A 23,471-nucleotide genomic window follows, 5' to 3' on the forward strand; every position below is an offset into this window, starting at 1 on the left:
GACCTTCTCACAACCGAGAGACGGACATACGACCGACCTAAGACGGTTTTAGCATATTCAAGTCATATGCCTCACCTTTTGATTTACATGGCTGTTTGATGTCGCTCAATGTGTTCAATTTGGATTAATAGACAATCGGCTCGTATGTTGAAATATTTGTGTAACATCAAGTGATTTAGTGATAATTAGGAAATAAAATCGACACGAAGACCAAGCCATGAAGAAGAAGAAAAAGCGGTCTTAGCTTTACACCGGGATTAACAGTATTTATACCACCAACGGTGCACTGCAAACAGAACTTCCATTTCGCGAGAATTCACACGAGACGAGTCGTCATTGATGCTATCTCTGGTAAAATGGATAAATCATGTATACTCGTGATGTATGATCGTCTCACGAAAAAATGATTATGAATAATGAAGAAGTACCTGATTCAATTAAACTAGATGGCCCCCAATTACAAGCTTTTTTAGCAGAGCATACATGTAGTTGAGGGACCATTTCATCCAGAAATTTTTACCATTATCAGCCTTTACGAATGATGTGTAGCCTCTTGTCATGCAAACAATGTGAAGGCAGAAATCCCCCACCCCGTCCCTCACTCACATGCGCACAACCGCGCCACCACACTATCAACGACGTTTCAGCAGATCAGCATCGCTCCGCTGTAGAGGTAGAAATGTCCCTCTGGAAAAAGTTCCCGGCCCAATTGTATTCGGACGAATTACATAATTATACATGTACATGTATGGTATAACGGTTAAATAGAGGCCCTGACCGACAATAGCTTAGAGATTAAGCGCATAAAAAATCAGTTGTCCCCCGGACCTTCTCACCTAGGACATCTCAAACTTTTACACTGGCGCGCGATTGAAATATTTTTGTGCATAAACGGATACTGCCAGCTGTTCTTTTCACTGTATGGGGCCAATATACCATGGCTATAACTGTATCTGTTTACCTTTTTTACCAATAGAACACGATCGGTCATTATAACATGACCTCAGAAAAACCGTTCAGATCACATTTATGTCTATAATGAGGTCGGCGGAATCGTCGTCGAAAACACCATCACTCGTTCATTAGCATTCGGAAGATCTGAGCCCAGCCGGCATCTCGCTTTAGGCCAGTCACTTTCTGCACGGAGTCCGCGAGTGTAATGGCGAATCAACCAGCTCAAATCATTCGTCTATTCCTCGTACTTTCTGTTGGAGTTGCGATTATATCTGGTAATTCTGAGGTGTAAGTAGATTTTTTCTTTTCCTGATATATATTTTTGATTGTTGTTTTGTTGTTTTTAGCGCAGTTCTCTGTGATAAAAGTGAATCATGAGCGTTGGTTTTATCTGAGAGCGTGAACTGTCATCGTTGCCCTACATGTAAGCTTATACGTACATACAACCTCAGTGAGTATTCAATATGACCTATATGTATAATCATGGTCAGGTTGTTCAGAAACACTGCCAGGTTGATGAGGGTTCAGAGTTTTTGTAAAACGCAACAGGACGTGGCCCATACAAAATCCTACAATCGTAAACTAGCAGCTTCAGGAATATTATTGCGTTAAGAAATTTGTCAACCGTTGAAGAAAAGGGTAATGATTTCTTTTTGATCCGGCCAGTTTAGAATGTACATGTATATTTATCACCTGGAAAACTGACACCGAGATGCTCTTTTATCTAAATGCCCTGTTTTCATGTATGGGCTTTCATGACACCTTCATAATCAGTCGATAATCAATAACTGGACATCATACGCCCTATTGCGTAATGGGAACAAGAACCTGGGCGTTGAGCCATGTTGAGCCCTTAAATTGTGTGTTGGGTTTTGTCAGATCGGAAACTGATACCCCTTTTTCATCACGTGTTTTCATTTGTGATGCAAATGTAGTTATGCAATAAGGCAATGCGATTTCAACATTTAACTTTTTTCCAGTTATATTCCTGAAGCATCTAGTTTATACGGGTATGATTTTGATTATATACTTACTTACGTGATACCTACTTACTTACGCCTTGCTGATGCCTATTGGCACTTACACAGAACATCACAAAGCTCCGTCAGGTTTAGTGTAGGCTACAGGTGCAGCTGCAATGCCAGTAGGCCCTACAACTACATGTACAACAATACCCCATCCGTAACTTAACATTGCCTCTGCATGTTCTTCCAGCCACTAAGAACTTTCCTTTCTCACCTGGCATTAATAACTTATCGCGTATTTCTCGATGATTTGTTCTTCGATGTTTACTGGCAAGTAGTCCAGTTGTTCAAGTAGCATCAGTTACGGGTGATATTGGCAATTAGCCTTTTGCAATTATTGTATATACAATTAGCTTTTCGCAATTAGTCCATGGAATCATGAGTCAGAATGTTTAGGTAACTGAACGATTGTTGTAAAAACTGAATGATAAGAAATACATGTATCATTGCAAACACCACGGGTTATGGTTGATACTTCCCAACGCCATGAATACAGTCACAACGCCCATTTTCACTTGCGAAAGAAATGTCTTTAGTGTGTTTGAAATCAGTTATATGTACATTGGGCACACAGAAAATATTCAGTTCTAATTATTTTGATCATGATAATTTGCACGAAAATTCAATCTTTGCATGTACATGTAATAAAAGAAAAAATAGGTATGACATGCAACATCTACTATAAAGTAGTTTGAGTAAGAATTGCAGAATTTATTCAAAACATTCAAGTGTATTTGAACTTTCGGCCGGGCACGAATGTAACATGTTCTTGCAGGGAAGGCTTGAATTGCATGGCTGTATCTTCTTCTGTCCAAAATACAGCAAAATTGCAATATTTGCTGCAATTTTCAGGTTTGCGTTTCATGTTTTCAGGAGCACGACATTGGATCGACTTTTGAGCGGTTACGACAAACGCGTTCGCCCGCAGTTTCGTAAGTACATGTACAAACTAGATGTAGTACAGTATTTGATATTAATAGAGTAACAGACTGTAGAAAGAAGTCTGTGGTAGAGTCAGGTGAAAAAAATTACTAGAGTACCAAAAACACTTTTTGTCTACCTCGGGAGAAAGCTATCCGTTTTAGCTGTTTACATTGATAATGTTATCAAAATCAGCCTATGCGTGCATGTCCGTATATAGCAAGAACTGATTAAGACCACAAAATTTGAACTTTAGAAATAAAAAAACGGTGGTTAAACTGTCCTAAAAAAGACTTTCGCGTGAACGCCACCATTGCTCTAGGAGAGTAAGGGACGGGCTGATCGTTTTTAAGACGAATATTCATATACACAGAAAAGAGAATGACCACTTGATATTCGTTTGATAAAGTAATGCAAACGAAATTAAATTCATAATGAGTTGGTAACTGGCCCAAATCGGGAAACAAATTAGCCTTAATTGTACTGCATTAGTTTTATCACCCAATTGTGCAAATCACCAGCAATGACATTTTGTTAACGAATAGTATCAACGAAACCGTTAAGGCCGACAAGCCCAAATACTATTAATCCAACTATTTTAGTCAGTTCAAAAAAAGTATAATATATTACTGGCAGGTCCTGCATCAAAGTGCCAACCACACGAAAAATTATCAACGAATTCAGCATCATGACATGGTGATCTGAAGCTTGTGTGAAGTAAAAATGTCGCTCTATTTCACACAAGGTTCATACCGCCTGGCCTGGCTGTTACAGGCGAAGAAAATCTCCACTCTAACATGAACACCTTTATGGTTCAACGGTCAGAATGCGGGAGTTTCGGTCTGGTGGTCACGGGTTCGACTCCCCGTGTATCCACAACATTCTTTTTCTCTCATTTCCTTTTTTTATTCATTCATGTACATATAGTATTTCTGGCAGAGTGAACAGAATGATAGATTCTGTCCCCTGACTGTATCTTCATGCAGTATACTACTTGCATAAAACTGCGATATTGATGTCGTCATCACCTCGTGTCTTGTGCAGTTCGGTGCAAAACAAATGATACAAGCCATTCTGGCCATGGCGATCAATTGTGATCAAGGGAATAGAGGCCAGTGATCTCACATGCTTTTCGTGCAGGTTTCGACCCAGATGTCGTCCAAACCACAGCCATCATTCACGACATCGTCCCTCACGACGACAGTAGAACAGTAAGTAACAAAGCAACAGGGCACCTAAAATAATTCTTCGGCGGGCTCAAATGCAACTCTAAATGTATCAAGGAAACTCGTAACCTCATCATTGCTGTATAAGTATACGTACTTCGTCACCAGGTGCAGAGCAGTCAAGTCAGTGCCACAAAATCGGATGAATCAGACATGGTCCGATCATGCAGTAGCGCTTTCCCTCTATAGCTTTTACTATGTAACTGTAACCCGTGATCCTCAATTCCATATCATTCTACTCCAGGTAACCTTGAGTGTCACCCTCACGGAGACTTGGGATGACCAACGCCTCGTTGACGCAGCCAGCTTTCGCGAGATCGCCATAAAGGAACTTTATGAACGCCTTTGGCTACCAGACACCATGTTCCATGGCGCGAAGGATGTCAAGAACACTGCAGGTTTCACTGTGATGCTCAGGACTACCGGCAGCGTGTCTGTGACAAGAAGGTACGTCTACCAGGGCGAACACCATGAGTGGATAAGGGTGTAAGTGAGGCAAGGCCCTTACCTGCAGCAAACATGATATTCCAACCAGAGCTTTCAATTGGTCACAGCTTAATTTTATCTGATTGGTGCATGGTTTCAAACGCTCTTGTCTAAACAGGCTATATAAGACATTTTGGTCGCCATTAGGATTGATTTGGTATAATTATTGGCATGATGTGTCAATAAACGAGAAACTGGACTGTTTAACTGACAAACACTTGTGGGAAAGTCAGTCCTTTATCAACAATACGGGTTTTCCATTGGCAGGTTGGTCGTGACCATGAAATATAAAACATACTCGGGGTCATTTCCGCTGGTCAGTGACATATGTAAGCTTCGGATACGATCGGGTAAGTCTCCCACTCGCGTTTCAATTATAGACAGCTTGAGAAACCATCGATGACTTTTCAAAAGGGGAAAAGAGAAAAATGTGTCAATCTGACTGTCAACGTTCCCAAACAATGAGGGGAAACACTCAAAAATGTTACACCGACGCGCGCAGTATACGTGGCCCTGGTGCCGTGAAGCCGACTTGCGAAGTATCAGGTATCTTTCAATGCAGGATGTTGTTGGCCGCTATGATGCATTTGGTCATTGTCGCCCTCCTGAAAATATTTTAATCAGAAAGATCGGGCTTGCCGGTCCTATGTCGCATGTCGATGATGATACCGGTATTGTATTGGACCTCCAACATAGTCCTGCCACCGTAATTGGTAACAGATTAGTCTCTCATTTATTGTTTCCTCATTTTTTTCAGAATCGTATCCGGAAGACCAAATACGTCTAAACTGGACATCGGAGGCAGTGCAATGGGATCCTGAAATAGAGCTTCCTGGGTATACGCTGGAGAATAAACTGGTTTCTCAAGAAACTGTAGAGACTATGTTAGGTCAGTGAGAAGATTGGCTGTGACACTGCATCAACAAGTGCTTGACATAACACCTTTGGAACAGGCTGTACGATGCCGTAATATGTGTACTTTGGCTTCGTACGTACAGCCGTAGGTCGTAAAGTTGCACTGAACGACATCAATCATTCGAAACATATAACATGCCTCCAATGTTCTTTTTTTTATTTCAGGGGAGAGCTTCTCTGAGCTACACTTCTCGTTCGTCATCAAACATCAGTACTCCGCGCTCATTCTTTGTCTTGTGGGACCGATGGTCTTCGTCCTCCTGTCTTTTGCCTCGTTCTGGGTGTCAAGACACGCCCTCTTTGGACGTTTCTGTTACCTTGTTGTGCTCAGCATTATGCAGTGTACTCACGCTGTGGTGATGTTCAGCAGGTCCGCCACAGGAATTTCTACCATAACATCTCTGGATGTTTGGGAAGGTGTTTGCGCTCTTTTCCTCTTGGGGGCACTGCTAGAGAATTTGGTAATTTCGCATCTGCTTTCAAGACATGGACTATCAACAATAGAAAGTACTTCTACTGATAAGGAGAAAGAGGTACGTAAAACAGATACTTATACCTAATTGTAAATGTAATTGCCATTTATTGTTAATTTCTGCATCCGAACCTTCAGAAGCCAAAAGGTGAATACATTCTCTCACTGAGGTCATAGTTTTCCAGAATCACTGCACTCTATTCGGACATTTTCTAGGGATATTTTTCTTATATCATCGGTCTAGCCGCAACCTCTAGAATACGATTTATTGTCAAAATTACATTATCTGCGAACGAGATGATAACCGCAACTACGCGATTTTGAAAAGTAGTAAAATATCGATGGACATTCCAAAAGACGCAAATTGCCATCAATGCGTTGCTTGTATTTCATGATAAGCTCATTTTGGTCACTGGTAATATGAGAGACCAATGCGGTATGGCTCGAAACTATTGTCTGACATTTCTAGAGAGTTGATCCTATCTTAGTAGGTTCTTCCATCACAATATAGACATGACCAATCAAGGGTTTACGTTCGCTCTGACAGAATTACATCTCCTAATTTAGCGTATCAGAATTGTGCGAGTTGTAACCCATGAAGCCTCAAAATTGATTGTCAACATCTTTCAAATTTCCAGGGAAACACAGAAACGAACAAGACGAACAAAGGAGGTGGCGCCATGGACAAACTACTCCGCAGAATAGACATCATTTCTCGAATTGCATTCCCGGCGGTCTTCATTTCTTTTACAGCAATTTTCTGGGTGACACGTATTTTACAGTGATCCAACATGAACATTTCCAAATCAGCCGAATAATATGACAGCCTATACCCTTCACTTTTTTTCACCTGTCACCTCGGGAAAATCAAGAACACATGTAAAATACTTCGAGATCTAAAAGACTCGTGATAGCAAAAGAAATGTATCACATCCGTGCCTTTCAAATAAAAATACATCAAAGATTGATTCCTCAGACTGTTCTTGACTTTAGGACCACCCAACTCTATATAATATATGATGTACATGTACATGCACATGTACATATCAAATACGCAGATTATGTACGTGTATAGAGTAAACCAGAACAATGACTTACATTTTAGTGTGCTTTATTTTTTACATTAACGAATCACGCAGTTTTTTCGTTTCGAAGGATATAATAGAATATGTTTCCGTCCGTACATGTAGTGAAGTACATGCATTGTACATTAGCAATATGCACTGGTGAACATGTACTCCTTGTTGCAACTACATGTACATGTAGCGAGCATGACCTTCATCAAAAATAATCTACAACGTCATTGCAGCATATCCACAACTCCGAACGATTAATCTAAGACCTGCAAATAAATGCATATGTAGGAAGTAAGCTAAAGTTGACCACATTAAACAATTTCATTCCACGTGCAGCTTTACAATAGTAAATACAGTATATTGCATACATGTAATGTACATAAGGCCTCTGGAACAGGTTTCGAGCAAGTACATGTAGTTGTATAGCGGAAAACGACTTGCTCGTCCACTAACTGTCTACATGTACTTCACATTTCGAGAGAATTGTGTCCAGTTTAATATGCAAGTCCTGGTTCATTTTGGCGTGATCTAATGCAAGTCTCATAAAAGCTTCCCATCCCTTCAGGATACAAATCTTCCTTGACGTCCATCGAAGCGTTTCCATTAACGGCTTGACTCTTTTTGATATTTCTAACTCATCTCTGTCGCCTCCAAAGGCATCGAAGATACTCTCTGCGATCCTGCAACGATAAGAACGTATATAGTATATCTTCATATTAGCGGAGTCTTTCTCTGAAAAAACTGAAAACCACCGTCAAGAACAGACGACTTGATGTATGGAATGAAGGGCATTGACCAACTAATAACAGTGCCTCGTCGAAAGTCCCACATTTTTCCTGAGCAAAAGGTAAAATGCAGTTCCACGGTTTGCACACCATCGAACTGAATCTTTTCGTGAGATGAAAACAATGACATTTTTGGTAAAGAATGCTTCTATTATTACGAATTTCACTGAATTTGGCTGAAGATCTACGAATATTTGATGGCGGGTGCGTATTGACCAATCAGAAGGCTCGTTACATAAATGATACATTTGATACATTTAGATCGCCGGGAAGCCGTAAAAATAATTGAGGTTCACAAAATTACTTTCTGTGAACAAAATATCGTAACAATACGCAATTGGCGGCTGCAGAGGGCTTGAGTGTTATCCAGGTCAGATGCATAGCAATTTTCATGTAAATATATTGTGTTTCCATCATGTACTGGCAGTTCAAAATCTGTTAGTATATGATGATAGGGAACTCGTAATAGCGCCTTCGGGTATACCCCCTGGAAACCAACCTCAAAACAGATATAGAGCAAACGCTGAAGAAGAAGATGAAAAGGATGGGTCTGGTACTGGCTGCATGTCCTTACTTTTTCGCCCAAGCTTCACTGGTCTACCAACACAAGGTTCGCAACGTACATGTACTGTTAGTTGCCTTTCCTACAATATTCCAAGACAACATACTTACCAAATAAGCCAGTCCTTGCTGTATTCATCCTGCGTGTCTTTTATCAGTCTCCTAACCTTTCCTTCATGGTCAACATAGCCACCAACCAGTTGACGCGATATGTAGATCAATCCAGTAACATACTTCTCCAGGGATGCAATGTCCTTTGCCGACTCATAAATGGACAGAACACTTTTTTCAAGTTCTTCATCCAGAATATATTCTACCGCTTTCAGTTTTTGCAAGTCTAGTTCAACTATTTTTACTTGTCGATCAAGATCAGGGTTTTTCACAGACCCCAATGACAGTCTGACGATGTTGATAGAATATAGCAGTGTGGAGATGATTTTTCCATGTAGCGGTAAAAGAAGCTGCAATAAAGGCTTCGGGATGGAGTCGATTGTGAGACGGAAACCTACTCGTTCGAAGAAGCTTGCTGTGCTGTGAAAAAAACTGCAGATCATGCCTGAACAACCAGGGTCACCTCCTCTTGACGATTTGGCGTCCACCATAACAAGAAAACACAGACACAGCACTGCCACGACGAATAACCGGAAGACTAGGATACGATTGAGGTTAAACATGATTCTTGGCTACTGCAGAGTTCATCAAGACTAGAACCGGACTGTTGATAAGTGGGCCAAATAGGACGGTCTTGTGCTACATGCGACAGTGTATCATGGAAATTGACTCTCGGAAAAGATTCATCGAATCTCCATTTGAAGATTTCGTACGCCGCCGGCCGTACGCGGAAAGAACTACAATGTATTTACGGTGGCCTGGAAGGTGAAACACGCTCTTTATATATCAGTTTGACTGGTCTTCCCAGTGCTGTCTTGTCTGGAGGCAAGCATGGAATAGATAAGTTCCCCCATTCGACTACCGCTGACTTGAAGGTCAGTTACAGCAGAGTCTTTTATTGTTATGGTGATGATCAATAGATAGAGTGGTGGATTTTTGCTTCGGATGGAGAAGACAGCTATACATTTTTGTGTTCGCGAAGGCTCTCGGAATTTAGACCAGCAGTTCGATGTCTCCGGTAGACCAGTAAGAGTCTTGCCAATATCAACACATATAAAGTGTCCAAAATACTGATACGGTATGAAAAATGGCGGTAAACGCTCTTGTGATAAGATGATGTAGTCTGAATATCAGCACTACTTTGCTTTCCCCGAAATTGCTCGAAGTCGAACGTGTTGAAATCATGACGTATGAGACATCAGCCAAAACATTGCCCGCAAAAAAGGTTCAAAGGTTGGGATAAAATTAATCCAAATTAGGTCTGAGCGGATTGTGAAGATAGCAATTCGTGTTGATTTGAGGTTGAGATTATACGGATATATTGACTTTAATCAGATTATACAAGCCTAAGAGCAGTTGTTTTAGTTCACCAACATTTTTTTTAACTTCTTCTGTTCTGCGGTGTAGATTTGGATTTAGTTGTTAATGTATATAGCAAGCAAGTACATGTAATTCAATTAATTTACCAGCCTCTCTAATTCGTGTTGTGGCTTTTTTTAACGATTTCGGTTTTATTTTGTGGCCAATGATTAATTCCATTATTTCAACACTACCATTAACACCGTCCGTATAAAATAACGATTAGTTGACGCGATGGGCGATCACATCAACACAGGAAACGTTACAACATAATACTTTTATTTTTAATGCCACCACTTCAATATTGAGTCCCCGTTGGGTGCAGTGACCACGCTGGCTGTCCGGGTCCGCATTTTACAACACTGGCGTCCGTTATGTCTCAAGTGACACATAATGCGCATGCGCGTCAAACCCTGGCGCCCCCGACTAATGACATGAATAATAATTAAGGCATCAGTTGGCGATAATGCTTATAATCTGATGAGGTTTATGTCTTGGTCGTCTCATGAGGACCGCCCGAGGTTGAGTCCAACTAAAACACGTCACGATCTAACAATGATGAAGGCGCGCTTTGGGAAAATCAATATCCATTTTCATTTTGTGAATTAAATAACTTATACAACTTTCATATTTCTAGCGCGGAATTGACTTCATTGGCTCATCGCGATTGGCAATATCTAATCCCTGAAGGACAGTTGATGTTATTAATTGAGCACTTACCCGAGGACTGCCGTTCTATCGTAATAACGCTTGGTGTCATTTGTGATCAACTGTGCCCAACTGACTGCTCAGGTCGCCGCCATGTTAGCTGGATCCCAGTAAATATTTGGGTTGTACAACATTAATAAGATAAATGTTTGTTCGGAATATAGATGCTTGGAAAGGGGATGAAATATACATGAGTTAGCCGCATCTTGGGGAATTATGTTAGATCCCAGTTGTCATGTGGTGTATTAACGAAACGCTCGTGAAATGAATCCATAGTAAAGCCCGGCGGGATATGGCAGGAATGGGATGATGTAAGCGGGGAAGTGCTAAACATAAATTTATCCTTTTATTTTTGCTAGGATTTTTTGTGTATGATTGTGTGTTGACGGCGATGTAGAAATAGGGTATGCATGGTTTGGTGTAAAAGTGCAATCAATAGCATGGGAATATTTTAGTATCAGCCCCCGATTTGGCTCTTGATTCAAGATGGGGCTCTCAGTTGAGTTGGAGAAAGGGAAATGTTGGTGGACTAGACCACGACATATTGAGTCACCCAAGAGCATACAGCTGATATCCAAGTGTATATGGATTATAATTGATGATATGAAAGTTACTTGGTTATTGATAAGCCTATCAAAGGAGGGATCACACCAATGGGATTTTTAATATCACCATTTTCAAGCAACCGCCTTCACTGCAGTTGGCTTTCACACATTGGGGAGTTTTCATATATTTGAGGTGCATTTATCGAGATAATGAGCCCATTGATCGAGATAATTCAGGAAAACATATTTTCATGTCCTTTCCCAGCCACCGTATTATCGCGATCAAGCACCGAAAAGTCAACTAGATGAAAACGTTAGGCACCATTATCCAGTCATCACTTTGCTCCTTGGCCCATGGCTGGATAAAGTCATGGTACATATGAAAGAGGCACTGATTCATAAAAAGACAATGCTCACAGAATCAAATCCTGTCAAATTAATTTAGTAAAACGTGCCGCATGAAGTGGATAACAAAAGATTGTAGACCAACAACATGAAGCTGTTTTGATTTCTCGGTCGCGGTTTATTCTTTCACCCAAAGAGTAAATACTGGTGATGGTGATGCGAAACCGGCACAGGAGAAGATATTTGCATCTCAAGTCATTGCCTGATACGGGTAATTAACTGTAAGAGTTGTAGAAGCTGACTAGCAGTGTTAGTTTATTTTTATAGCTCAGTAGTCATTCTGAGTGCAGGGCGATGGGGCGTAACGCCAGCCACCTATTGAGAATGAACATACAGCGAGTGAGACTGCGGCGAGACAAGCGTTCCTTGGGTCAAACTGCCAATGTCAGATCGGGGATAAATATTCATGGAGTCATCAAACTGTATGGGACAGGAAGCGAGTTGGTCCATAATTCCATTAGGCGTTTCCTGGGGAGAGCGTTCTTGCTATAGTGGGGACATGGGAAGTCACTTTATGGTCTTAAGTTGCATTCGTCTGTGTTTGACTTGGCCAATGTAACTCGATACCATATAATGCTTTGAGAAAATATTGACTGTGATTGTTGATTTGGATGAAATGGAACAGGAATCATAATTTCACAATGACTGACTTGTCAAGAGAGATCTGGCGACATGCTAACACCCGTTTTCACTGACTTTCTCCATTTTACAGTTGTGTGATGACAGTGGAAGTACCTTGGTCAATAATATTTAAAGTTGAAACCTAAAACAACATTTTTATTGTAGTTTTTCACGTTCGTTACGTCTTGGTATAAGTCGGAAGAGGAAGGGTTATTTTTTCAGAATATATCAAATTTATCGGTCCCATTTATTTGGCTATTATCAAGAATTAATAAAGACTAGTCTTTATCAATTCTTGCTATTCTCAACACATTCCTGTCGTTCCTGTATTGTTTCTATTACGGATAGTTACTGGTGAAGAGTAGAGAAATATTGTTTGGTAAAAAAGTTATTAACTGTTTGATTTCCTTCCAAAGTCGAGCTGGCTAGCCTAATTATTAATCACCTGCTCAGTAGCAAAGGCATGAATTCATGTGCAGTTTGTCCTAACAAATTGAAGTGGTTGATGAAAAGTTGCAATTTAATGCAGCAACATTACTAATGCCAGGCCACACCAACCAATTAAACTCTCCGCGAGAGGTATATACTTCAATTTGTTATTTTATTGCAAGATATTTTATGTCCATTGATCAGGCGATGGCTTCTTATATCCTGTGGTGATAATAAAGTCACTTTGTAGCTAGTTTATTAGGGTTTTCTACCTTGTAGACAAATATCCAAATAATAAAAAGAAAAACAATACTTAATTGCAATATTTCATTAATTTTTCTTTTAAAAAATTGGGACCAAGAGTCATATTCAACTCGAACTAAATGAAATCCCAGCTCAACAGAAAAGCTATGTTCGAGCTGTGAACAAAATACGAATATTAAATTTTCTCTATGCTATATGATAAATGCTATCATCAAATGGACGAAATGAAGCAATTTTAGTATTTCGATTATAGTCATAAACTTAATGAAGATAGATGAAATCAATTTTGGCACTGATGTTGAAATGTTAAAGACGTCTAACAATGACAGTCTCGTATACATGTAGTAATCAAAATCTACGCCTAAACTTTTAAAAATCGGATATATAAATTAAAAAACCTCAGTCTACAGACTCATTTCCAGTTCAGTTTCGAAATAACATTCTCATTCACATAAAAAACCTGAGGCAGATTATTTCAAAGAAATTCAGGTTTTTCCTTCCTTCACTGGCTTATAATTTATACACTTTAACTTACCACAGGAAAATACTCCTTTATTCATTTAGGAAAAGCTGTTTTTAATTGCATTTAAATTGAAATAATGAGAAATTTAACCAGTCATGGTGAGCCATTTTAAATGTTTCCGTTAATTCTGTAATGGTTTTCCTAATGAATATGACATCACGTGTTGAATTGATGCCGTAGCTGCCAAAATGGGATATCATTGTAACCACCTCAAATAGGAAATCACTTTATTTTTATCCATAAGGATTAAAGGTTTTCCATCATCCTCTAGCCTAGATTCAACAACCTCTAATGATATTTATAACAATGTCATATTAATGTGCAATATTCGAAACATAAAACATCACAAGAAATAAGTGGCCATCACTTAAGGTGTAATAAAGGCATAAACGAGCCAATAGTATTACCAGACATGCGCAAGTAAAATATTTGTCATGCTTGAATATTTTGATTGTAATCTAAAACCCATTGCTTATCAACTCTGTCGTTGCTACGTGTCTAATCCAGGTCATCCAGTCATGACCACGACACAGACATCAATAATAAGAGAAACTGAAATAAAAGACAACTGTAATGACCATTGCTAATATTGTTGTATGATGTTTGTGCTGACTCATTTGTGTTTCAGTCAAAGGTCAAGATTACAAGATTTGCTTTTTGGTATCAACTGCCAGTTACTGTAAACCACATAATTTTAACGACTCTTTAGTTTTTTTAATTGCTTACACAATTGTAACTCTTGCTTATCCAGCTTTTGCTATATAATGCTAACAGAATGCCTACTTGATCGTTACTCTTGCTTATTGAGCATTTTGTTTAAATAACTGATTGCCTACACAATCATAACCCTTGCTTATCGAGCATGTTGTTATAATAACAGAATGCTTACACAATCGTAACTCTTGCTTATCAACCATGCTGTTATAATTGCCAGAATATTAACACAATTGTAACACTTGCTTATCGAGCATGTTGTTATAATCGCCAGAATATTAACACAGTCGTAACTCTAGCTTAGCAAGCATTTTGTTATGATAAAATACGAATACGGATACCTGATCAAATTCACACAGTCCTTCCAGACTACCACTAGAAGTAGCCCCTGACACAAATCATTTGACCGCCCTGGTATCGGGAAATAAATCACGATGAAACCTGGTAATCAAGTAACAATAGATATAGGTAAACTTCACACTTGGTACCGTACCTCGGGCTCTATTCAGTGTTGGGCTTGTCGGGGAAGGTGTCTTACCAATCCTGATTGATGTGGTCCCTCCTCAAAGGGAGAGAAAGAGTAGGAAGCATGTATGGCTGACCCTGAAGCAGTAAACCATCAAATCAAGTCGTGATGAGACTTTAATGAGAGTTGGTGCCCGAGTTGTAAAGTCAACCTCACGAAGAGTAAACAGTCTGCAAACTGTTTTACAAGACGCTCTAAAGCTCTGTGAGCAAATGTTAGTTTCTTTCTTTGTCCGTGTTTGTTTTCGGACCGACTGATGCGCATTTAAGGCGCCACTCTTTCCTGTAACCGCAAGTGTCGTTCCAATGAGATTTCTATCCATTTTATTTAAACAAGACGTGAGAATCTCAAGTCTTTCAAATGGTCTGGCCGCCTTGTTAGCATAACAGTGGCACGTATTATTCTGTTTTCATTGCTCGTCCGGAATGGGGTGGTTCTGCGATCACCCACGGAAGACTTAACTCAGAGTATCATATCCTTTGCTTACATTGGTTTTCTAAGGCCGACACTTCCCTCACTGGTCACTTTGTGTGAACAACTGGTTTGAGATTAGACCTAAATTTTTAATTGAAGAAGCATACAAGAGTTTTTAAACTCTGACTTTCTCGCGCGATTGATTTACAATGCGTGTTATAATTTTTTACACCTGAAGAAAGTCGATTCGAACATTTTTGAATGGCGGTATTCAATTCCTGATTAAATTATGTTTATAAGGTTGTTTCGGCTATGTCTTTGATGCTACCCGACTTTACACTAAATTTAAGTGATGTGACAATTTTATTCTCACGTGATATCGGACACAAAACAAACAATAGAGAGCGCCTGATTTGAGATTGTGGACAACTTTCATTGTGACTGAAACCCCATCAAACAGTTTGTGTGAACGCATTCACCGGACAAATACTGATATGAGCAACCAAGCTTGAAACTAGCTGATCTATTGTTCAACGTTTGCCCCATAAGAAGTCAAGATTGTCCCTCTGTCAATATATGTTTATCTATTTGGAACATAAAATGAATATGAAAACGGGTATAGTATAAGTGTTTAGGCTACATGGAAGTATTAAGAGTATGTCTATCGTTTTATTATTCAGGATCGGTGCGAAAAATAAACATCTAATTGAAAACCAACACTTCATGACATTCAATTATCACACGCCAACAAGGGGATATCAACGGTCCGTGTCTTGCGGAATGTTAACGCCGCGCTGGCCCCGCCCAGAACATGGATAATTGACGTATGAGTTTACGGACTTTTGGCGCTACGTCTCCGCTGATTGGTTGAAATCGTCATGAGCGGAATGTTTCTGAAGAGTAATTATTTGAGGAGACGTGTTAAATAAACCCACTATCCAATCTCATCTTAGATTTATGTTGAGATAACATTGAACACATGGATTGAGATCACTACTTTAGCATATCGTCGGGATCTGATAAAGTCATTTGGTGACAGAAGCAGCCGATTTTGTGATAGGAGCAGACGTTTCGTTTGGACACCTGTTCGACACAATCACAAGGAGCTGATAGGATAGTTTGAAAGTTATCTGAAATCCGAACTTTTCATGAAATTATCTAGCATTTTGTATCTTTCGTTCACCGTAAGCTCCCAAATTCATCCGTTTTGGCTTTGTGCCCGGATTGCTAACTTCGAGTCCTTCTGGGAAGATCCTGCTACTTTTACACAAAAAGAAACCGGCTGCTATTCTGAGGAAGAAATATTTAGAAGGTGTTCTAAGGAAGCAACAGCCTTATAATCAACATTGACTGAGAAGCTATTCTAAGGAAGTGGCATTTACCAATCAACTTTGATTAAGAAGCTATTCGAAGGAAGTAACATCACTTACCGTCTTTGGGAAGCCGTTCAAAGGAAGTAACATTTACCAACTTTGGGATGCTATTCTATAGGAAGTAGTATTTACTTTCTTTGAGAAGCAGTTTGAAGGAAGTGACATTTGCCAACTTTGAGAAGGAAATCGAAGGAAGAACATTTACAATCTTTGGCAAACAATGCTGAAGAAGTTTCTCTAAAACTCAGTTCAGAAGCACTCTGCCAAAGTACGATTGAATTGGTCTATGTGTAATTGATATTTTACTTCACTACTTTGCCAGGATGCCGAGGCCAGGAAGAAACACCTATAGTGATCAAAAACCACCTTACTCTTACATAGCCCTTACCGCAATGGCTATACAAAGTTCAGGTGAAAAGATGCTGCCCTTAAGTGACATATATAAGTTCATCATGGACAGATTCCCTTTCTACAGGGATAACACGCAAAGATGGCAAAATTCTCTCCGGCATAATTTGTCATTCAATGACTGTTTTATCAAGATACCTCGTCGACCTGACCGACCAGGGAAAGGCAGCTACTGGGCCCTCCACCCTTGCTGCGGTGACATGTTCGAAAACGGCAGTTTCTTACGTCGGAGGAAACGTTTCAAAATTCAAAGCCGCCAAGGCCCATCAATGGCGGATTCTCTGAAATCAAGTATGGAATCAAACACTTATATCAGTCAGCACAGTTTAAGACAAATCCAGATCGGGATATCAGCTGCTAACAAATTACAGCCATTTTCACCACCTTCTCACAAACAACCCTTCACCATTGAGAACATTATTGCCCCGGATTATAAAAGTACCAGTTCGCAAATGCCGGTTATTCCCACTGCTTTACCAGCATTTGCAAGCCAGTTTAACCTGATGCATGGTGCTGGAATGGCCCCTGCTTTGACTCCTCCCTACACTCCAAGTGACCTGACAGCAATGTGCGCTTTAAATGATTTGCACATCATTCGATCGATGGGCGGTTTGACGGCACCCATGCCCATCAAACCTACCCCCTTGCCGCCACTGACACTGCCCTCACAGGCACATCTACCATCTGTATCATCTTCAACCACAGGACTCAGTTTGTCACCGCATGGACCCCTTAATCTCCGACCGCCGCCTCTGTCGTTGGGAACGATTGCATTTACGAGTACTTCGACTACACCGGTGACAGTTATTTCATAAGAACTTGACGCAATGCGTAGATTTCTCTGCCTATGCTTTGTGCGTTATATGCGTTTCTACAGACTTCTTTAAAAAGACTTCTCATTTATTTGTTAGGAAAAACAAACAAGCAGCAGCTTCTTGTCCGCGCACACCATTACTTTTTCTTACACTGGAGTTAATACAATTGGCAAGTATCGTTTTATATCTCATTGTGCTTACGTTTGCTAGTCTCTATTGGTCATATCCACCAATCACCGTACTTTTTCGTGATGGTTGCTTACATTTACCATTTTTCAAACAATTGTGAGTGAGAGTTACTCTCTTTTCACTTTCAGGTCAGTGATAGGTAATCCCTTCTTTCCAATACCAGCGTCTTCCTACATTCAACTCACGAGGGGGTTGCCACATTCTCTTTTTGAGTTCTTGAGCTATTGAATGTTTTTCGGCTAATAGACTGTAGAATGTAGAATGGTCTGAAAAACCTGTGGGGGTTTTGCACTTTGCTGAAAAATATTCTACGGGGTGCATATTAGTGTTGGTAAAAAGCAAATACTCAAAAGCCTTTACATGTATTTCTAAGGTTCATGCCCATTTCGCCTTGTCTTTTTTCGCCTTTTCCCATTTTGCCTTAAAAAAATATACATTTCGCCTGCTCCATTTTTGCCTTTTCCAATTTTGCCTCTTCCCAATCCGCCTTATTCTATCTCGCCTTTGTCTTTTTTCGCCTTTTCATTTTTCGCCTTATGCTATTTTGCCTCTGTTTTATCTTGCCTTATCACAAGTTGCCTTATCCATTCTTGCCTTCGTCTCAGTTTGCCATTGTCTTAATCTGCCTTCTCCTATTTCACCTTGTCCTAATTTACCTTTGTCCTTATTCGCCTTCATCCTATCTCGCCTTTACCCGCCCCGCCTTTGTATTATTTCGCCTTCTTCCCATTTCGCCTTCTTCCTACTTTGCAACAAAGTTGGTGTCTTTACCCAGGTTTGTTGAGTCAATCTTTCATATGAAAGTGTCTTCAACAGTGTTGAAGGGCTTCTAGGGTCCATTCGGGGGTACCCCAACCAAAACCCGGTGGACATTGCCAAAATTACATGTGTAGATAACTTCTCAGCCATTATAGTCATATTACATTACATACCATATTACAAAAGACTTTTGTCTCTTTTACCCATGTTTGTGGGGCCAATCTTTCATATAAGAGTGTTTCCACGAATTATGTTTTGGTACCCTACCCAAGGCTGTTGTTTAATTACCAATATTTTCAAATCTTCATAACTTCTGAACCATCTACATGTAAGCTTACATGTATCTCCAAAACCAACTTAGTATCTTTACCCATGTTTGTCAAATCTTAGAGTTTTCCAAGTCTTTCATGGAAATATTTTGGCATAGTGTTTTGGCATTCTTTGATAAGTAAGACTTGTGACCTGGTACTATATAGGAGGGATGGGGGTGCTAAGTATTTTATTGATCATTCAAAGTGTGAGTGCTTCTGAAGTTCTTTATTATGGACTATGGTCAATAGGCCTACTCAAATCCAGCAATCTGGAAGATGTATTCCTTTGATCATTGGGGAATTATGAGGCCTTCTCACAGAACGAGTTAGCTCTCAAGACAACAAGGCAAAATAGAACAAAGGCAAGATAAGCAAAGGCGGATTGATAAAAGGCGAGGTGAGATATGGCGAAACGGGAGAAGGCAAAATGGGTAGAAGGCGAATTGACACAAAGGTCAATCAAGAAAAGGCAAGATGAGATAAGGCAGGATGAAACCAAGGCAGAATAGGACAAAGGCGAAATAAGAAAAGGCAAACTAGGATGAGGCAAAATGAGAGGAAGGCGAGTTAGGAAGAAGGCCAATTGGAACAAAGGCGAGATAAGACGATGGCGAAATCGTAGAAGGCGAATTGAGAAAAGGCAAGTTAGGAGAAGGCTAAATGGGAGAAGGCAAAATTGGATGAGGCGAATAAGGTTAAGGCGGAATGAGCAGATACCATTTCTAAGAGTGGCAGGCTAGTGTTGTTGACGATGTACCAATAGGTATACACAAGCTCTTAAATAAGTACTGCATACTTGTACAGGGGTGTGTTTCTGTTTCTGAAAATCAATTTATCTTGTAAAGTGAAAGGAGGGTAATTTCATAAATGTATCGGCCTACTGTTCGGCATATTATTCACTTCTAAAGGTACGGTAACGCCTAGGCTAAAGGTACTAACAGCGAAACAACTATTGGGGTGAACGATCTTACGGAACATACTATCAAGTACGTGTATATCATTCATTATTTTCAACGCGTTAATCACATCTTGAATTGCTGTCACTTTGAAATACCCTCGGGATGTTTTTATTCTTCTATTCTGTCATGTCTGTAGGCCTTGTCGTGGCCTACCATACATGACTGTCGAAATGATCTATTTCTTGCTGACAAGTGAGCAGTTAACTAAATATACTAGTCCTGTATGTTTGTAAATCAATTATTTCTTTACTCGTTACATGATAATTCATTCGACGGTCATATTCAATTTGAACATTTTCGCTTTTATTTCAAAGTGAGTACACGAACAGAATAAGGATAGTTCTTGGTAAACTATTGGGCCCTATACATGTGTAGCTAGGCATTTCAAATAGAGGATTTCGAACTGATGATGACGTGCCTCATATTTCCCTTATCTATGGGAGTTCAGAGCTATACAGGTAGCTAAAATAGGTATCATTTTGCCCGTCATGATTGAACCTTTGCAGTAAATCAATGATAAATAATTACCAGAGAATAGGAAATAATGCTACCGCCTTTAAAAAATAAGTTCTCGCCATTCTGAAATTTCGAACTCGAATTCGTCTTTTTATTATTCTGTCCTTAGAACCGTTGATTGGAATCTTGATGCAACGACAGGTACAGCCTCAATGTCCTTTCCTAAATCTTCTCATAATTATCACTTGAGATTGAAAATGAATTAATCTGTGAATATGCCATTGAGAACAATGTGACCTGCTTTGGTAAAGTTAATAGGCGCTCGTTGCATGTCGTCACCCTCCTATGATAATTGCCAAACTCGGCCATTTTGAGTTTTTTGCCCAAGTCACCCCTCAGAGAGCAAGGCACCTACAATAAAAATGCCTAAGTCATTGACCAATCAAAACCCTGTATCCAGCTCAATATATAGATGTGCCTATCTCAGTTATGTGAGTTAGGCAATTTAACACACAAAGTAAAATTGCCTAACTCAGAAAATATTATGAGTTTATGAGCAATTATCGTATAAGGGTGACGATGTAGAGAAATGGCGAAAAATTGAAAATGTCAACAAAATTAAAATGAATGTACATGTATAATTTATGAGAACTTCCGAAGTCGTTTCAACCAATTTGACAGCTATTATCGCCGAGTAAATCATCAGACAGGCCAACGTTGCTGTTACGCATGGTTTTTCATCCTGGTTAACACGTCCTTTAAATTCAGTTTTCTCAACATATCAACTTAAAGGAATGGTGGTTCCAAAGCCCATATCTCAATCAGTTCTAAAACGATTGACATATTATGTCATGTATCATTTAGTGCACAATCAGCCTGTGCCAATAAATCAATATCTGTTTTTGACCCTGCGTGCCTACTTTTTGCCAGAACATGTCACTACTTAATATAGCTCAAGAATGGTAAGGGCTCTCATGCATGGTTTTGTGTTGTTTTATCCAATATGTGAACTTCATGATGATGAGAACGAAAAAGTGTAATTTTTTAAGAGCCTTTTCTCCGCACAGCCACATTTGTCTTGCCGAATATTTGTGTGTATATACTTAATATATCTAATAAACATTAGTGAATGTGTAACATGTGCTTTATTTATTTATTTATTGATCTATTTTATTTATCATAAACATTTTAAATAGAATCGGAGCACAGTATTCTACTTGGCAGTTGCTGTTGATGCTGTGTTGATATACATTTCTTATGCACAGTTTGTTACGTAACAGACTTGTGGATTAGAAATACATTATATTTAGGGGCAAAATTTAACTCGAATTAAGATTGCAGTCCAATCCGCACTGAAATCTTGTTATCGCCAATCCAAATATCGGAGCTGAATTTTCTGCACATACCAATAAGATCCGATTTTTTTTATATAATACGGTAAATCAATTACAATACTCTATTTACCGATTCCGCAATTCAAAACATCTTTTTCATGCCTTATTACCGATGTCGTACGGTATCTTGAATTAATACTAATAAATCAATATTGTAATTTAATTTTTTTAGCCATAAGTTTGCGATAAATTGTGAAATTGCCCGCGTTTTATCCAAACGTGCCCCCATGCCGTGTAATTGATTACGTAGTGTTGGAAAATTAGATTTCGGACATCAAATCCACACATTAAGCTAATATTAATTCCAATGGCACGGTTTGTCGAGATAATTCCCTGCCACGTTACACCTATCAACTCGTATTTGTCTCCCATGAGTGTTTTAGGGCAGAGGTGCCATTGTTGGCAAATTGACTTTTTAATCCAATTATAGGTATCATTCAATTTGTCAGATGGGTTAATATCTTCGTGAATGTAATGGCCTAACGGGCTCTGACTTGCACCAATAATGGTATTATATCCTTTTCTAAATGTTTACTTAGTCGGCTTCTGATTTCAGTGATGCTCCTTAAAGGGGTACGCCGTTCGTAATTTCTGGTTGTCCATGATATAAATGCAGTTATACATAATGCCGTAAAACCTTCAAGTAAATGTATATTTTTTTACATAAACGTGGTTGGAAACGTTCTTTAAATCAGTTTGATTGAAGAAGTTAGTCTTTTACTAGAACCCGTGGTCAGCATGAATGCGCAGCCTCTCCAACTCAACAGCTTGGTGTCCACGTGGACGGTCTAGTGTTCGTATCCGCGCATGGTCTAGCAACATCTGGATATTAACCAGAGACGTCTGCAACAAGAGACGATTTGCTTGGTCGAATATCTTACAGCCATCAGTTTGTAATTATAGATTATCCTCTTAAATTATTTATAAAATAGCGAATGCAGTGATCTTCTATGATCATGTGAAGTTTTCAAAGCACCATTCCAAAAGCAGCGCATTCGACTTCATCGCCAATCCATATAGAAAAAGAAGAAAAGAAGAAAATAAAAAACGATTTCGTCGTCGAAAGATACATGTATATGTATAATATTACTACAACCGATACTCAGGGCATTAATCTGTATCGGACAATATCGAGTTGACAGCGCCTATTGACAAACCTTCGGATGTCGTGTCCCGTCCAATAAAAGTCATGTTCCGAAACCAATATTTATTCTCGGTCCGCCATTACACCCTACATGGATTATGTAAACAAACCGGGACGGCAGGAATTGTCTGGACCAAGGAATACCATCTTGTTGAGATTTCCAATTAAGCTAAACCCAGGTTGGCGTTGCGTGACCACAGCGCTGTGAACAATTTCTTTGAAATGGAACCAATTGTATCGCCAGTGGGATAATACAAACATTTCCTTTACCATGCTCCCGGGTTATCGCGCCAACAGTCGACGCAATGAGGTCGGAGTCAAGATTCCGGTCATGAAAGGTGTACAGCCCACCTCAGAAATTGCTTTTGGATGGAGAAAGATTGCCTATTATGCTGCAGACGGCTGTGACTTTCGCATCGTGATCCCATGCAAATAGTTTATTGACGAGAATAATGGGGTCTGCAAACCTGGTCATAGCTCCCTGGAATCTTGATATTGTTCCTTTTCATTCATCCTACGCCACCAGAGTTTCTATTTGCTACCCAAATCGGAGATGAATCGGTCTTATAATAACTTGGGTGACACGCGGATGTTCTTTTCCATAGGTAAATATTGATATATCT

General features: G+C 39.6%; 2 protein-coding genes and 1 long non-coding RNA gene across 3 annotated transcripts; 2 read left to right on the forward strand and 1 right to left on the reverse strand.

Annotated features, from left to right (window-relative positions):
• Positions 1-966: 966 nt before the first annotated feature.
• Positions 967-7,096, forward strand: LOC135483586 (gamma-aminobutyric acid receptor subunit alpha-2-like). The gene is made up of 8 exons (XM_064764561.1): positions 967-1,242; positions 2,853-2,911; positions 4,041-4,111; positions 4,371-4,573; positions 4,880-4,962; positions 5,370-5,501; positions 5,693-6,060; positions 6,638-7,096. The coding sequence occupies exons 1-8, from the start codon at positions 1,160-1,162 to the stop codon at positions 6,782-6,784; spliced, it is 1,146 nt and encodes a 381-aa protein (XP_064620631.1). The 5' UTR covers positions 967-1,159; the 3' UTR covers positions 6,785-7,096.
• LOC135483587 (uncharacterized) lies at positions 7,094-9,222 on the reverse strand. Its single transcript, XR_010446345.1, has 2 exons — positions 8,533-9,222; positions 7,094-7,755 (listed from the first exon to the last, which is right to left on the reverse strand). It is a non-coding gene; the product is annotated as an uncharacterized LOC135483587 (long non-coding RNA).
• Positions 9,223-16,016: 6,794 nt separating this feature from the next.
• Positions 16,017-17,840, forward strand: LOC135483588 (forkhead box protein B1-like). The gene has a single exon (XM_064764562.1). It carries the CDS (start codon positions 16,737-16,739, stop codon positions 17,634-17,636), a length of 900 nt encoding a protein of 299 aa, XP_064620632.1. The 5' UTR covers positions 16,017-16,736; the 3' UTR covers positions 17,637-17,840.
• The last annotated feature ends 5,631 nt before the right edge of the window (positions 17,841-23,471 follow it).

Source organism: Lineus longissimus, chromosome 2 (assembly GCF_910592395.1).
Source record: "Lineus longissimus chromosome 2, tnLinLong1.2, whole genome shotgun sequence".
Lineage (NCBI taxonomy): Eukaryota > Metazoa > Nemertea > Pilidiophora > Heteronemertea > Lineidae > Lineus > Lineus longissimus.